The sequence below is a fragment of the Pseudopipra pipra genome, chromosome 1, assembly GCF_036250125.1.
Source record: "Pseudopipra pipra isolate bDixPip1 chromosome 1, bDixPip1.hap1, whole genome shotgun sequence".
NCBI classification, from domain to species: domain Eukaryota; kingdom Metazoa; phylum Chordata; class Aves; order Passeriformes; family Pipridae; genus Pseudopipra; species Pseudopipra pipra.
Genome location: NC_087549.1, coordinates 139068292 through 139085887, shown reverse-complemented (window position 1 = coordinate 139085887; position 17596 = coordinate 139068292). Strand labels below are relative to the sequence as shown.

At 39.0% G+C, this 17596-nt stretch overlaps 1 protein-coding gene across 4 annotated transcripts in view; it reads right to left on the bottom strand.

Annotated features, from left to right (window-relative positions):
* Positions 1–11791, bottom strand: part of ACBD5 (acyl-CoA binding domain containing 5) — a 137880-nt gene extending 126089 nt beyond the window's left edge. For 2 of the 4 annotated variants that reach the window (XM_064636252.1, XM_064636244.1), the window contains exons 1-5: positions 11544–11791; positions 10213–10333; positions 8668–8740; positions 4835–4946; positions 4674–4706 (exon numbers count right to left, since the gene is read on the bottom strand). In XM_064636252.1, coding sequence (XP_064492322.1) covers positions 4674–4706; positions 4835–4946; positions 8668–8740; positions 10213–10333; positions 11544–11619 — 415 coding nt within the window. In that variant the 5' untranslated portion in view covers positions 11620–11791. The remainder of the gene's footprint in view (positions 1–4673; positions 4707–4834; positions 4947–8667; positions 8741–10212; positions 10334–11543) is intronic. The other 2 variants (XM_064636229.1, XM_064636236.1) reach the window with 2 other exon arrangements.
* Between the last annotated feature and the right edge of the window lie 5805 nt (positions 11792–17596).

The following is a 17596-nucleotide window of genomic DNA, read 5'->3' as shown; positions in this document are numbered from 1 at the left end:
ACCAAAACTGTTACTGCTGACTCAACTCAGCATGAAATGCAATACAGACAGGCTTTTCTTTTCATGGAAGAAATCTTCTCGTAGCTCCCTCCACTTTGAAAGAAACAATTTTTAGTCTTACATTTTCACATTTGGATATTCTGCTGCTCACCCTGTGGCGACAGATCACTGCATGAGAGAGGAGCTGTTGATATCCCCGGCTTAGAGCTATACTGATGCTCTGCCCTAATTTCGAACACAGTTAGACAGCACTGACATAAAGCCATCAGCTTGAAGTTGAGTCACAAAGTGGGCTCAGATTTGGTGTGTAAAGCCTGAATCAGACATATATTGCAACAGGACAAGCCACAGCTTGTTTGAGACACTGATCCACATCTCATTGATACTCTCCACTGACTGGCACTTGCTGGCCCAGCCCTTAAATCTTATATAACAATCCCATCCTGCAGCAAACACTGAAGAGAATGTTTTAGATGCTTTTGAAGGTTACACTACTGAGATAGTATACTAATATTTTTGTTAATAAGTTTCACTCTAGCCTTCCTGAATATAATCTGTAACCTTGATTATGCCTACTAGCTTACCACTGGAAACTAGAAGAGGAGAAAAAGTTGAAAGGATGGAATTCTAAACACCTCACATACCCATCAGCCCTCCTGCCCCACACTTACCCTGCCTTAATGCACCTCCTGGCTGTAGTGCAGCCACTAACATAACTTACTAATGCACAGCAGTTTAAGAGCAACGGGAATTTTAGCTCTTTTTCCCCTTTTTACAAAGGACTAAGATTCACAGCCACTGAGATCCTTAAAAATCCTACTGAAGAAAGGCAGAAGGAGAGGGAAAGAAATCTGTTTAGCAAGTATCTTTGAAGACAAACGGCCAAAAAAAAGTGAATTTATGAAGCAAAAGGAGGGTGTTTCACAGTAAAGGCTCACACACAAGCAGGAAGAGCATGCCACTAAATGCTCCTTTAGAAAGTAAAGATGCTGAAAATAACCCGAGGTGGTCCTTGAGAAAACAAAACTATTTGAAAAGATAACCTAGTCATATGCAATCTAAAGAAACACAGTTGGAAAATATACTGAATTTAAGAGTAAGAAAAGTATTTCTACCTGGAAAGTAATAATTAAGCTTTTAAAGCTGAACTATGTCCTGTACTAACTACTGCCTTTGAAATACAAATGTTTACATGTATTTGCTTGTTCTAAAAGCACACAGACCTCAGTGAGTATTGTCTTTTAAACCTTGCTCCCATATCCAATGCAGGAAGACACCAACCAAATTGTTAAACAGCTGTAACTGCCTGTAAGCCAGGTCAGCTTCTGCCACTCCCACAAGCTGCTCCTGAAGCAGTGCCCTGTGTGGGCTCCTACCATGAGCAGTCTATACTGCAATCAGCACTGCCCAAAACCAGCATAAGCAGCAATACAAGTCACCTTGCTTCAACAGGCCTTCATCTGGTGCAACTGCAACACAGCTGGGAGCAAAGCTTTCAGAAGAAAAACACTCATTAGGATGACAAAATTTAGGATTATTATAATGCTGAAACTTTCCACAGCCTCTGCAGTGCGTAACTTGTCATTACTTGAGGGAACATTTAGTCTTCACAGAGGCTTACTAACATTGCTACTGCTCAGCACACAGGCAAAGGGTCATCTTTATTAAGCAGGATTTTAAAACAGATTAAATGCCTTGTCACAAAGCAGAAAGAGTACACAGAAAAATTCTACTGAAAACCTTGTGAACAATTTCCAGATATTCTGCTTAGTTGTTCATACACCTTAACTCAGTGTAGGCCTGCCAGGTACAGATTTTCTTGCCCCACTTCGGATTTACTCACATCCAGAAAAAAGAAAACATCCACAAACATTTTCGGGGAAACATTCTGAAGGGTGAGTTGGCTCTGAAACTCTCAACATTTTCACCCACTATCAGGCCACTAGGGTAACAATTCTAGCCCACCTTTGGTTTCCTCAGGTACAGCACAATAAGAAAGCTTAAATGCCCATTCTGAAGATTTCAAATTTACTGAGCAATGGTATTTTAAAGCTTCTTTGCCTTTTTAGCATTGGCTTGGACATCAGATTTCTTGTGCATTTGTTAGCAAGTGCAAAAAGTTGTAAGGTTGCTCTTCCAAAGCACCCATCTGCCTTACAGGACAGTCCCTCTATTCTTCCAGCAGCTGCAATCAAAAGGGTCCCTCTGTAACACTGCAAGAGTTATCTCTTCTTTTCTGCAGTGCTGTGACAGCTAGGGGCCCATTTCTTTGATGTCCAGTATTTCATGTATCTGAAAATAATTTACCAATAATTTTCTCTTTACAGAAGTACTTCATGCCTGTCAGAAAGAGACTACTGACACAACTTTACAGAGAACTCAAGCTCCTCACACAGCTGCAGGATGACATTTCCAAACACCACCCAAGTCACATGCTCTCGAAATAACCCTCAGATTTGTTCAGCCTATTGGAGGGAATTCTCTATTTTCCGTTCTTTACCAACTCATTCAAGTCTGGATCTGGTAAATTTGTCCTTGTTTTCTAGTAGATGTTACAAGTCGCTTTAATTCTGGCACATCAGGCTTTAGTGATCTTTAATAAAGAGGCATGAGCTCTATTGATTCAGGAAGACAGCATTTCAATGGTTTCTATTTAACATTTTCAATGAAACCACAAGGAGTAGAAATTCAATTTTAAAAGGCTACACTTTTCTGTTGAGGCCACTCTGCTAGAGATGATACACATCCATAGCAGATATACACTGAACTTCAAGACAATCTCTTTCACTAATTCAAGAAACTGTTGATTTTGAAGTAGTGGCATGCAATTCTTAAACAATGAGATAATGATCTGCATGCAGATTAAAGTTTGATGGAAGAATGGAAAGCAAACTCAAAACAGAATGGACCAGAAGATGGGGGTGCAATATGAAGCAAGATAGTGAAGAGTCCCAGTTTCCAGACCATACTAATTGGCTGCCTGTGAAAAATCGCCTTCCACAACAGAACTTACAGAGTGCAGGGGCGTGGGAGTAGGGGAAGAAACAGGACTAAAGGAACTCACACAATCAAAACATAACCATGTGTCAATTTTTATCAGTACTGTCACCAGTGTCTACACCATCTCAAATAAAAACTTGGGTACATTGGTTCTATCTTTAGGGTCTATCTGGAAGACTGAAGGTACTCATGCTTCCATACTTCTGTCAAATATTTTTATATCTGTACTGTAAAAAATAATAAGTATTTCCAGCTTCACTTTTAATCAGGGAAGTTGCAGGAGCAACAACGAAATGCAATGGTGCAGTTATAACATACAAAGGACTCTGTGAAAATTCTCTCAATTCATTGTGGCATCATCAGATGTTATTGATTATACTGTTTAAAGCTGCGACGTATCACCAGACTTACTGCAACAATGACTGAACAAGGAAGAGCTGAAATTTGCTATTCTGTTTAACTTACACTGCCTTATATTTAAGCTTCTTCTTTAAAAGACAATCATGTTAGATTTGTTATGGAAATGGGTACAGTTTAACTTCCATGATTCTCTATGTGCCTAGACAAGCCACTTTTTTTAAGATGTGACTTCTGGCACTGTGCCATAGACACCAAGTCTAAGTAAATCCTTATTACACAGATCACTGACCTGAATCTACTGATACTCTTACAATCTGCCCATCAATCCAGCTGTCAGGTAAACTTATTACATCCCACACATGAAATATACACAATTTTAAATCGAGGAAAAAGTTACACCACTTTCAAAATGGCCATTTAAAAACTTCTACCATTACCTTTCCCCCAAAACAATGAAAAACTATTTCTGCTTCTCTGAGACTGGATACCAAAACTATGTTCCTTCAAGGTAGGAGGAAAAAAGCTATGTACAAAAGGCAACTTAACTAGTTGACTCCTACTTCTTAAACACATTAAAATAATTTATTTGTGCAATGGTTTGTTTTTATAAACTGTTTCAAGTTTTACTGTGTTGCAATTCAGTTTTCAAATGTAATTTTAAGCCAAATTTAAACAACTGTAAGCCTTATATGACAACCTTATGAACACATTACCTGTAACATAATAATTATTATAATCAAAACATTCTCACAATGGTATTGCTAAATAAAAATCACCACATTGATTTGTATGCAGTTATGACACCACTAGGTTTGCCACTTGTCAGAATTTAAAATGTTTAAATATTCCCTTCATGAACTTGAGCCTCAGAAAATTTATATATATTTGAAAAGTCATGATTAAAAAAGCATGGGTTTTGATTGTGGATTTCTTTAAATTTTAAATCAGATGACAAAACTTTATTACCAAAACCGCATTTAGTTTGATAATCCATAGCAACATCAGAATGTAGAAGTACACATTATTTGTTTCTTTTATTAATGGAAAGGCAGAAACCAAATTTGGTTGTGTGGTAGAGGGAGTTGTTTTAAATATTCTCCTTTTTTCAGGAAGAGGCTTCCTTCAGCAGCTCAAAAAGCCTGTAGACAAGGACTAAACATGCAGCTTCCTGGGTCTAATCACCTCAAAAGTAAAATAAAACAAAGCCCAGCCTAATGAGATGGCAAGCCCAGAAGTCACAAGTGTTAGCAGGGAGTTACTACAGCACCAAAACAATGGAAATTATGGATTTACACATAATTTATTATTCCTACCTTCCAAATACTTAGAGACTTTCTCCATTTGAACTGCCATGTGGTAAAGCAAATGAACAGAAAGATGCAACATTTAGCTTTAAAATCATTCACAGAAAACAAGCCCCCAAAAACACTGAGTTATGATTATTAGTAGTACAAAGGAAGTTATTTGTCCGAACCTGAGGTTAGGTCAGATCCTCTGTTCTTTTTATCTTCTACTATTTCATAGAATGGGCCTATTACTTGAAGTAATTCTTCAACTTTTTCCGTCATTGGCATACTCTCAAGAATCTGCACAAATCCAAAATATGAAGCATCTTATGAAAAAGCATTTCAATGACTCATTGATTTCAACTGATTCTAGAAACTGCTGGTCATTGTAAAGCTCAGCAAAGTTTCACTAAGTCATTAAACATGTTATTCTGATTTTTTTACCTTTTTTTTAATTAGAGGAAAACAAAAGTAAATTACTAGACAAGAATCTTCTAGTTGTATTAACTTCTTTTAGGTGAAGAAGAGATGACAGAGCAAATGCAATTGCCAACACTAAAAGACAGCCTTGGCACAGTATTTATTAGTAGACGTGGGAATCCATTACTTCAGCAATTTCAAACTAAACCATCTCAAAGTTCAACAGGCTGCTGTTATCTGACATAATTATTTTATAAACAAGTCTTTCCACAGAGAAAATAAAACTTAAGGACTTGTTTTGTCTTAGAGCATTCTTCATATTGTCAAACCCTGACATCTTCAGTGGAATGCAAGGAGCAGATCAAAAGTATGCTACTGGGTCCACCTAAACTCAAACAAAAATGGACACAATACAGCAAAACTGGGACAGGACAAAGAAACACTTAGAGGAAGAACAAACTAAAACCAAGTTCTGCTCTCGAAGTAATTTGGAGCATTTCTTCATTTTAAGTTAATAAAAAATAATACCTTTGATCATCTGATAGGAATGTAAAATCTTAAATCTAAAATAGATTAAACAGAAGAGATTCAATAATTGAATACTATTTTAAAAGCACACAATATTTTTGTCTAGTTTAAGTCCTTTCAACCAAGCTTTTTGTCAATGGCTTTGTTCATCTTTTACCCTCTACTTTTTTGGTTATTATATTTTAAAAGCTTCAATAGCTATAGGAAAAAAACTCATGTTGAAGCAAACTAACAGCTACGGGGCACCTCCTCCTCCAGAGGAGCACCAAGAAAGCAACAGATGAAGGTACAAGTTGCCACAGAACATGCTGCTCAAAAGCACCAAGCACACCACTAAGCAGCAGGAGCAAAAGCTACGGCATTATTCCACAAAGCAGGAGCACCAGCCAGGCAATCATGTAACAAGTCATCACTTGCAAACCAATCAAGAATACCAAGAGACAACAGTCCTACCAAACTGCTGTTTCATTGCCACTTCTCTGATCTATTCAGTGTATATAATTCATTTCATGTTTGTTAGAGAGAAATACTCCAATACAGAGTCGGATATGAAGCAGAGATTGAACAGTTTTGTGATTAATTTTTTTTTACTTCAATAACATTGAGAGAAACCAGAAGCCTATGCTAGAATAAAAGACTTGTGTTTGTTATGTGTTTACTTCTAGAGCCAGCTCTCTAAACTCTTTCACACATGCATTTCTACAATGTCTGCACATAACTGCTCTCCATCTATTCTAAACAGACCTCAATATCCTCTGTGCTACTTGGAGCAGTTCTTAGAATCTTTTCTAACTGATAGCTTTTATGTGAGTATGAAAAGAGCAAGTACTTTCACAAACAAAACCAAATGCTTGCTTATATAGCTACTAGGCATAATAAGCAATCTCAAAATTTGAAAGCGCAAAATAAGTTTTTATGTATCCTGAATTACTGTTTTCTTTCTATATCAGACAACTCATATATAAAGACTCAAGTTTTAAATTAGAAGCACCATATAGTTAATAATTCTTCATGCTAGGATATCACTTATTTCTAATATATAACAAAACAATATATCTGAAGTGTAAATAAGTTAGTTTCAGCAGTATTGCAATATAAAATTTCAGAAATGCTACTTGAAACATAAATTAACCTTGAATCTGAGCTCAGGTGCATTTTGTTTACTTTAGCTAGAAATAAGACATTAGGTCATCTCTCACCAGCACTGCAAAACCTCATCCAGACACACTCCTGAACATCTGCAATTTTCAAGGCTACCACATTAAGTGAGGGGGGGAAAAAAAACAACAAACAAGTTTAGAATAAAAGCCTCTTGTGACAGGGTCATCTGATGTATGTATAGCCCAAACACAATGCTCTAATGCTAGGGACATGCCCTGGGGGCTGGGGGGAATATGGCAATCTTATACACCCTTAAACACAGTCCTGTAACACCAGTGTACAAGTGGTTTTTTGCCCCCCTTAGACATGGATACCTATGCTGCAACAGCAGAGTGCCCACAGTAAGACCACAAGGATTAGTGCAGTATGTGCTGATAGAACAACCCAGTGGATCCATTTGAAATGCACTTCCACTGACATTTCAAGTAGAATCAATTGGGTTGGAAAAGCTGAAGCTAGTATTTCAAATGTGAGAGCTGAAACAGCATCAAAGCAGGGTAAACAGATCCCCCAGTTTAAAAGCTGAGCAAGGCAAGAAGTCATTTGCTCTCCAATCCCTACATGTAAATCATAGAGGCAGAATATTTGTGCTTCATTAGGGCCAAGTAAGCAGATCTCCTCAGAGGAGGCTCACTAGAGGTTTTTTTTAGAACAAACATTGCAGTTTCACTTAGTTTTAGAGTCCTGACCAAAGCAGTTACTACACTGAAAAAAAAAAAAAGGTAGTCTACTGAAGTACTACCACATTTTGAATCCAAGATCTGATATGAAGCACTAAACCTTGTGGCACACATTCAAAAAGTATTATTAAAATTTAGTAAGATCTTTTATCAAACAAACAGCATTTGGCCTTCTGTGTTTTCTGGAGTTGCTTATTTTTCATTTTAAAGCAGATACAGTAATACCAGCAGGAACTAAATTACCAAAATTACGGACAGGAAAAAGATGGGTAAATCAGACTCCAGCTCCTTGCCTAATAAAGGTTTTTGTTGTATCAACCATTAAACAGGTTAAGAGTTCGAGGTAGACATAGTGGCATTGGAAAAAAGCAACTATATTCAGAGCAGAACTTAGATTTCCCCCCCTTGATGCTCATGTCATTATAATAATAGATTAAAATTACACTTTTATCCAGATTGACACCAAATAATCTTTAAATGGGAAAAGCCACCTAGAAAAGCTTCAGTGAACAGACTGCAGTGAAAACAGTTAGTTAATAAGACAAGAAACTTAAACTCTGTTTACTTCAGTTAATGCTGCAATTCCTGCTTAATATAGTAACTATGACTGTTTACAGGTTACACCTCTATTCCAAAACAGAGCACATTACTCAATGCCGACTGTTTGACTGCAACTACAACATACAGGGAATATTTTCATGACAAGTACAGAAAATTCAGGTTCATGAATTCTTTCTGAAAAATCAAAGATAATTAAGTTTATATATTTGATTATAATCATGCCTCCAGTCATGATAGTGAGACTTTTGCTCCTGAAGACCTTCTGGAGAGTTGTTTTAATCTCTTTCAGGATAAGGATATCCCAACTCTAAGAACTGAGGCAGTTTGTAGTACAGCTTTTCTTCTGCTGTACTTTAGGTTTCACTGTTTTCCCCACTGCCTCCTTTACCATAATTTCAATAATTCACTTTCTTCACATCTGTCATTTAAGTTCCATATCAGCTAGAGCTCTCCTGTTTCTCTGAAAACAACACAACTTGTGTAGCTTTAGAATGAACTACATAATTTTCTTCTCCCTATGGGCCAAACAGCACTGTACTGAAATGAACAGTTCACACAGGGGATAACTCATTTGAAGCTTTGACAACAGTAGTCAGCAAGAACCACTTCACATTCCTTAATTTATTTCTGCAACATTTTAGGAGATCCCTTCTACTCATCAGTAAACTTACCTTTTTCATTTCTTCAACATAGGCTATCATGGCTTCTTCTTTGGACATGTTTCCCAAGGCACTCCAAGCATCCCTAGGAAAGAAAGTCACATACACTTTCAGTATCTTCAGGATGTACTGGATTTTTTTCAACCTGGCCTTAAATAGGTCAGTTATGTAATGCCCAAAGTTTCTCTGATACAAATAAAATGCAAGAACAATTCAGAATTTTTTTTAAAGTACAAATATATAAGTTGCTAGGATAGTCACACAGTGGTACATCAATAAAGAAACAAACTGAACAGATTGGGGACCAAAGAGTTCCTCACTGACTAGCTATGATCTTGTACACAGAAAGTTACCAGGCCCAGATATGAGACACACACATTTCCCTTTTGACTGAGTCTAAGACTCTCTGCTGTATAAAAATAACAGGCACAGACACTTCAGCCAGCATTTATAAACAGCTGTTACCAAGTTAGAACAGGCTACAGGAAAAATCTTTCCTTTCTGAGTTTAGCAATTAGGGAAAGACACATCAGCCTAGGAGGCAAATAGTGTAACTACCACCTTCAGTTACCACAGCAGCTACTTACGACCTAAATAAAATCTTCTCCTCTCCAACTCTGCAAGACAGAAAACTGCAACCAAATTTATCAGTATTGCACAAGGAATCTGTCAGAACACAGACTGCAATAAAACATTTCCTCAGTCTTGCATGTGATTTGACATCCCAAAGTAGTTGTCCCACTTACAGAAAAACACCAAGGTTGGTGGCTTATATTCCAGCTGCAACTAGCCAGGTGGGTGGAAGCTTACTACCCTAGTCCTCTGCAAAGATATCCCTGCACCCTAACCTGGGGAGCCCGAGGGGGAAGGAAGGAACAAAAAAGAAAAAAAAGGTCAGAGGAATCATTTCACAGATCCCAAGTCCACCATGACCATAAAGACAGCAATAAGACTTGTTCTTCAGGACAAATCATCATTAAAATATAATAAACAAAACATTCACACTGGCTTTTCAAAAGAGAACTTAGCAATTTGGTGAATCAGAAGTCTTCCCAGGACAAGGAGAATACAGATAGTGGGAAGCCCTGCCACTGAGTGGACAAACCAGAAAGACACATAAATGTAACCTCTCCCCAAGAGCTTGAAGCTGTATCAGTGGCTACCAATGAGCACTTACTTACTTCAGGCTCACACCATACATTAAAACTCGAGAAGGAATAACTCCAGACACTCATCCACATCACTCATTCTGCAGAGCACCTACAATTTCATTTTACACCATGAGATAAACGCTGCTGAGATACCATGATGGTGGTTGCCCGAGAAAAACCTGTCCATCTGCAGAATCCAAGCGATTGTTTCCACCTGCAACTCTGAGAAGTTATAAATTATCTGAGCTAGAAAGTTGGAATACAACAGAAAACTAATTCAAGCATCACATGTTGTAAACGTTCTTTAAGAAAGAAACTAACTAAACTCTTCCTCCAGGTGCCACTCATCTAAACACCTCCACTCCATGCATTAAAAAACCCAAAACAACAACTTATGAAAAGTTACCATTTATATCTACCAATGGGATCCCAAAATCCAGGTCGTGGAATGTTACAGGGTCCTTGGGTTGCTTGCTTATAAAAGCTATAGAACTTGAGCATCATTTCATTCGTTGGCTGGAATGAACCTAGTGAAAGCATTTTAAAACACAATTAAATTGCCATCAAGAATATTAACAAGTATTTTACAAGCTTAGTATTTCTGTGAGGAAACAGCCTGCAGTTTGTTACAGCCTGATTCACAGCAGTACAATTTAAGTCAACACAGAACAGCTTCACCTCATCTACCATGAACCAGCACCACTGAAAATATTTACTTCACAAAGAGGGAGTTTCAGACTGAGTTTAAGGGACTATAACCTTTACTACTCCTAAGGTCAGACTCCATGATTAGAATAAAAAAAATAGATAATAAGTAACTTAAAGTAGTGTCCTTTCACTCAGTTTAAAAGGACAGTTTGCCGTTACAAACTTATTGAGAAACTCAGGAACTTAAAATAAAAAATAGTAAAAAAAATAACCAAACCAAACACAATGAACCCAAAACACACCCTTCCGTAGCGTTTTTGTTTACTTTGGATATTTGACAGTACTTTCAGTAACAGTTTCACCATACCTCCTGACTTTGTTTTCTTTTCTTCCTCTGCGAGCACACTTTTTTAGAGGTAGAAAATGTAAATATAAAACTCTAACAGCTGGCAGGGAAAATTCTTAACCAATCCATCAAATACTTTGAGGTTCTATTCTAATCACTAGGAGAAGTTTACAGTGGCCTTTATCTTAGTACCTAAAAAAAAATCCAGTTTTACTTACACCATAATGATGTATGTAATAACCAACTTTTTTTTTTTAATTATTATCACTACTCATAAGAAAGATATGTTATGGGTTGGGGGGGGTTGGTGTTGGTTTTGTTTGTTTGTTTGGGGCTTGTGTTTTTGTTTGTTTGTTGTTTTTTTGTTTGTTGTTTTTTTTTTGCTTTTCCGTTCTGTTAACTCTTTCAGCAGAGGAAACTCACGGTAACAGCTTCGTCAAACCAACTTCAGGATGTCAGGAGGGCTGAAATCGCGGAGAGCTGACAGACATCGTCGTCCATGCACCCAGCTGAGGAGCTCGGAAGCCCGAGCCGGCGTGTCCCCGGCAGAGGCGGAGCACGGCACTAACGCCGAGGTTTCCAGCGGTTCTCCAGTCGCCGGCTCTGGCACCGCCCAGCCCGGCGCCCCGCAGGCCGCGGGCACAGCGGGGCCTCGCTCGCCGCCCCCCGGGCCCTGCCCGATCCCGGTGCCCGCCCGGCCCCGATGGCGCCGCTGTCGCCGGGCCCCCCCCCGCCGCACTCACCATTTTTGGGCAGGCTCTGGATCACCTTCACGGCCGCCTCGAACCTGGTGGCGTGCACGGAGCTGGTCTCCGCCATGGCCCCGGCCCCCCCGCCGCCTCCTGCTCGGCTGCCGGGCCGCGTCCAGCGGGGCGGGCTCAGCTCAGCTCCTTCGCCGCAGCCGCCTGCACGGGAGCGGTGCCGGGAGCCGCCAGGTCGTAGCCACCCGGCCCTGGCTCCGATCCCCGCCCCCTCCCCTCCGGCGGGGCCGGCACAGCCCGCCCAGCTCCTCGGACCGGCCTCACCTCGCCCCGCACCCCCGTCCGGCCCCGCGCACAACCCGCCCTACGCCCGCCCCGACCTCAGGCGCCCATGTTATGTCTCCCACAGCGGCTCCCTGCCCTGCCCTCCTCCCGCACCGCCCCGGGGCCGCGGGGGTACGCCGGGAAACGTAGTTTCTTTGTCTCTAACTCTTCTTCCTCTTCCTCCCCGTTCTCCCTTGTGCTTCTGTAGCCACAAGACATGAGAATTTCAATTCATGCCATATCCCAGCCGTTTTACGGACCTCAGTTATCCTCAGGAGATCCACTGCCCACCACCCTGTCAGTTTGCTATGCTGCTGCCTCCCCTCTTCACAGCCGTCCTCATACCCACACCTATTCACACAATTCACCTAAATTACCGCTATTTTTAAAATCGTTTTAATGACTCCCATTTAAATTAAAATTTTAGGCATGAGAGCTTAAAAGCCTAGAACCCAGGGAGCACCTATTTCCATGGTATCCAGAGAAGGGGGTGAATACCAGCTCAGTACCACCAGCTAGCTCGGCAGCTAAATAAATGAATGGCCTTATTCAAAAGTGCTGCCCATCCAGCACTCTGCAAAGTCAAACAAAAGTGTGCTAAACCAACTGCTTTTGTAGCAAGTGGAATAATTTACCCAGTGAGCAACAGGATGAATTAATAGCCCCATTGAATGGAATCGAGTACAAAATCTTGGCATTCAAGTCAGTTCATTTATCTAGTACACAATATATATTTTAAATTCCTCTGCAGGCATTTGTGTGCTCACAGGGTATGCCCTCTGGTGGGACAGAAAAGCTCCAGAGAGAGGGAATTAGAGCAGATCAGCCCTGGCTCTGCTGAGCTAGTACATTCCATAAGGTCAGCAGCCAGCTGGCCTGGGGAGAGCTTTGCTAGAGAGAAGCTGACGCTTCCATAGGTGTTCAAGTAGGATTCCCCACACTGGGCAAATGATGAACCCACGTTATGAGCACAGCTCAACTCATGAATGTTACAGAATCATTTATCTGCATTTTTTGATTCAAGTGCTAGATTTCTAAAGTTCTTGTGAGCTTCATACTAAGATCTATCATTTTTTTTATCCATGAAGGTAGGAATGACAGAAACCCAGATCAAAGGGAAGTGGGCTTTTTGAAGATAAATGGGTATCTGTATTCTTTGAGCATGCAAGGGGTTAATTTCAAAAAAGTAATACAAAGATTAGGGGCCTTTTGTGAGGCTAGCTGATGTGTAAATTCTATTTACCTGAGATAATCTATAATGATGTTTGCCCTTTTACTTGATTTAAGAGAAATGCAGTCTGCATTTTTGTAATGAATGTTCCCAGACTTTCACTGGAAGTAGGCTTTAAAAGAGATGCAAAAGGGAACCTATTTAATGGTTGTGTGCAGAAACAGAAGCTGCCCTTTGAACTGAAGATGTGCGAGAGTGTAAGATCTGCAGGTCCAGAATGAGGCACTTGAAGTAACCCAAAATAATCAGTACCATCATGCTCTGAGACAAGGATGAAATACTAAATGAGAGGCAAATTTTCACCACTGGTGAACATATTATGAGAACGTATCACAAATGACTAGTTGATTTTAATGCTCTTATATAATACGAATTTGCATTGTTATTAGATGTCCTTATGTATGTTTTGCATTCTCATTGCAGTGACTTCTATGAAGAGTTAAAAATAACCAAATGTTGAGAACAGGTAATAAAGGAGACCTTCTCATCTCTTGTAGACAGCCAGGAGTGGATCTGCAGCTTTATCTCAAGGAGATAAAGGCTGTGTTTCCATTGTTCCACAAGAGCAGTCTCCAAAACAACCATATGACTTGCTCTTATTCTTTTTTGTGATCCAGCATATAAGGAGCCAAACTTCAGGAACGGTGATACAAAGACTGAGCGGTGATGCCCATCAGCTGATATGTGAGAGAGGACAGACCATGAAACTCTGCTACCAGTGAGATTTGGCAGTGAGCATCACGTGTGACACTTCATATGTCTGAGTGATTTGCTGTCCTCACACTTCCCTTCACTCTGTGTTTCACAAACTACTTATGGAGAGCCTGCAAATCACTGAAATGGGCATTCCTGGCAGCATTGAGACAAAAACCTTGTATAGATTTGCTGCTGTAGTTGCTGAAGAAGTATACTTAGGGTATGTCTGAGGAAAAGGCATGATCCTGAGTGTAACCTTGGACCTATCCTTCACAGATGGATTAGGGATTGTTACTGAGTTCAGTGGTATTACAGCGCAGGATAGTTTATCAAAGTCTGATGTGTGGAGCTACCTTACAATCCTCATTTTGTGCTGTGTGTAAGCTGCCACAGTCCATTCAAATTGTTCTCATTTGTATCCCAGGTCTCCCTTAGTTTTCTAGCAGTTGCTTCCAGTACCGAGCTACTCCCCAGCTCAGCTTGAAGAGCACCTTCATTTTACTTGAGGGACAAAGGAGTCAGTTAAATTATGCAAGTGAAAAGCTGAAACTGGAACCAATTACGCCTAATGCTCCCTCAAGGGTCTAAAGCATAGCAATATATTTTACAGAATATTTTTAAACGGTTCTTAAGAAAGTGGACCATAGTCTCATATGCATTATGAGCAAGTTCTGTAAGCTACCAGATCCAAGAGCATGTAATTTTAGCAAAGCTTACTTTTTGAAGTATATAATCCAGCAGGGAAGAAGGAATGAATTATTTAAAACCTAGTAGTCATAACTGTGAAGAACTAAATTAGCATTACAATTTCTAAGTCAAATCTACATACTGATGAAGAATGAAAAGATGTTGTCTAAGAACGGAGGAACTTTTTATAAGGAACAGCTTTCTAAATTGTTTACAGTAGAAAGGCTGATGTATCAAATAACATTTAGAGAGTTTTTTAATGAAATCATTAAGGATATTTGTGTCAAAACCAACAGCTCTGAAGAAAGAGAACTATTTGCCTACCATGAATATGGCAAAAACATCAGCTGAAATTTGCTCACTTATATAGGCCAATCCCTGTTCCTCAGGAAAAGCCCTTCGGGCAAAGGACGAGTTTGACACAAACAAGAATGCTTTTGGGGATGGAAGTTTTCTCGCGAGGTTCAGATACACCCCTTAATAACTCAACTAGAAATACCAATTCATTTCACAGTTGGGGATTAAGTAATGGAATTATTTTTAACTGTTTTAACCATTATTAATGGCAGCTTCTTTGCTTAAGGATTAGCCTCCTTGTTGTCAAAGGCATTAAAGGTAATAGATCCCATTTCAAATCTCTTTTGAGATATTCAGTTCGGGGTCTTTCAGTGATCAATATTTCAACCCGCGTTTTTGTTTTCCCCCATTTCTCACATATTTCACAAAAGTAGATGCAGTAACAATGTATAAGCTAAGATCTGTTTCATAAAATGCTCTTTGAAGAACAAAGTATGATCATACTTCCGAAGACATTCAGCACATTTGACTTTGCATTGAACCATACATCACTTATGAAGTCAAAACCCTTTACAGGTTTATATCTTTGTAGGTCTAAAGTATAATGCAGTGCCATATTGTGTCTTAAGCCCCTCTTTTTTTCTCCAGGCCTACTATTCATTTCTTTGATGAAATTTTTAATAAAGTTCAGTTTTCCTTACTGCCTCAAGGTATTATTCTTGTAGAGCCAGCAGATAGTTATAAGAGAGTTGTTCAGATTTTGCATATTGTAGAAAGAACATTTTAAAAATCCTGTTCCATTACAGAGCCATGAACTAAGCTTTGAAAAGTATGTAGTTTCATCATTCAGCAGCAATGACAAACTGTGTCTTATAATAAACAACACCAGCAGACTGCTCATAATAAATACTTATTCCTTTCCCTTCAGTAAAATATACAATATCTGGGGGTCAATTTGTGCTGTCATTTACAGTGGTATAAATTTGGAATTACTTGATCGATTTGGAAATATTTATGGTATTGCACATTTTCATAATGCAAATGAGTAAGAATTTGACTCTGAAAAACCTGGCATATTATTTCTGTTTTGACATTTGTGCTTCTTGTCTTCACAGCTACTGTTGCTAAAGTTTTAGAAGCCTATCCTTGTGTAATTTGCCTCTTGGGAATAGCAAACAAAATACTGTGACTGTATCATATTAATGTGCTTATGCAATGGCATATTTATAGCCAGACAGCTCTTGTGACATTTTTTTTTTCAGTATCTGGAAGGGAAAAAACCAAAACACCCTTAGTTTATGCACGTTCTTTAAAAATTCTAACAAATGAATTTTATTATTCTTTCTAGCAAATCTCAAAAATGACTTTGTGAAAATGTATTCATCAAACACGTTTACCAGTGTGCAAAGCCTGGGATATAACTGGCAACTCAACTGAAACTCAGGCATTTTCAGGCCTATGTTTATCATTTTGGATATTTACCCAGGCAGAAAACATACCACTATGGTTTTGGTCAATGGGTTTCAACAACCTAATCTAACAGATTGGGATTGAATTACTGGAGTGAGTCCTCCAACAAGCTCTCAGAAGGATTTAAGACTGAGTTTAATTGGGTGTCTCAGCACAGGACCACCACTTCAATGCAATCTCCATAAGCACCCAGTTCTGTTGCTGTAGGAGTCATAGTAAAAAATCAGACTTCCATAGAAATCAGTGCCAGCTAGACTCTTTTTCCAGTTATAAACCACAGATTTTTCATTCTCATATTCAGATATAGGACATTATTCAGCAAAGTTTATCTAGGAAGCTTTATTTGGAAAGAAGTTTGAATTCAGGAACTGTTTAAATTTATACTATTAGATAATTTCTGCTCAACTGAAATAAAAAAGTAATCTCTGCTTAAGTTTTGGGGTGACAAGGCCTATCCACTTCACTGAGGTGGGGAAGACAGGTGAACTACAGCAACATACAGCGTCTCAAGATGAGAACCTCATGGGTTTTGCCATTTAAAACAGAGAGTTAATTCTCAGACTGAGTATTCTTAAGTAGAAAAATATTGTATGAATAAATTGGATGGATGAAAAGTTGGAAAATCAAGTATCTTAAGTGGGTTTTTACTTTTCTTTGCGCTAAAATATTCTGGTTATTATAACATATGTTCAGCATGAGAAGCTTAATATCAAAGCTTCTGTAAATGAAGGAAAGGTTAATGAGGAAAGATAGCTGTCAGTTCTTGTTCCCCCAAAAGTAGAAAAAAATAATCAAAGAACCTGCTGAACAGATTTCTGAGCAAATTACTGTTGATTTCTAAAAACCCCAAGAAATTGAGCTGCAAAAAATAAAAATTTTCTTTGAATCCACAGTAAGTCTTTGAATGCACCTAGCAGAGGTATTTAAAGGTCTGCTGCAGATAAAGACAGAAATGCAGCCCTAAAGTAAGTGGGAAGCTGGGCAGCCACGTCACTGTGACAACAGTTACATTGGAATCTGTCACACTGAGTTATCTAACCGAGGGCAGAGAGCAGTTTCAGGAACCATTATAAGTCTTTAACCAAAGATGTACCCATTAAAGAGCCCAAGCCTTCAGTCATACAGATCACTTGAACACATCCTGAAATCAAACGTTAGTACTACATTTTGCCAAGCAAAAGGAACAGAACAGCAAAGTATGCCCTATTTCTTCTATTTGTTTGCCTAGCTTTTATTATCAGTTTTTAATCCTTCTGTAGCTGCATCTCCTAGTTTACAGAGCTCACTATTATCTTCCTGAAGGGTTCTCCAACAATCCTACAAATCTTTGTAGAAATTAAGCAACTCCTGGATTTCTTTTATTTAGAATTTAATTCACTGATGTTTTCAC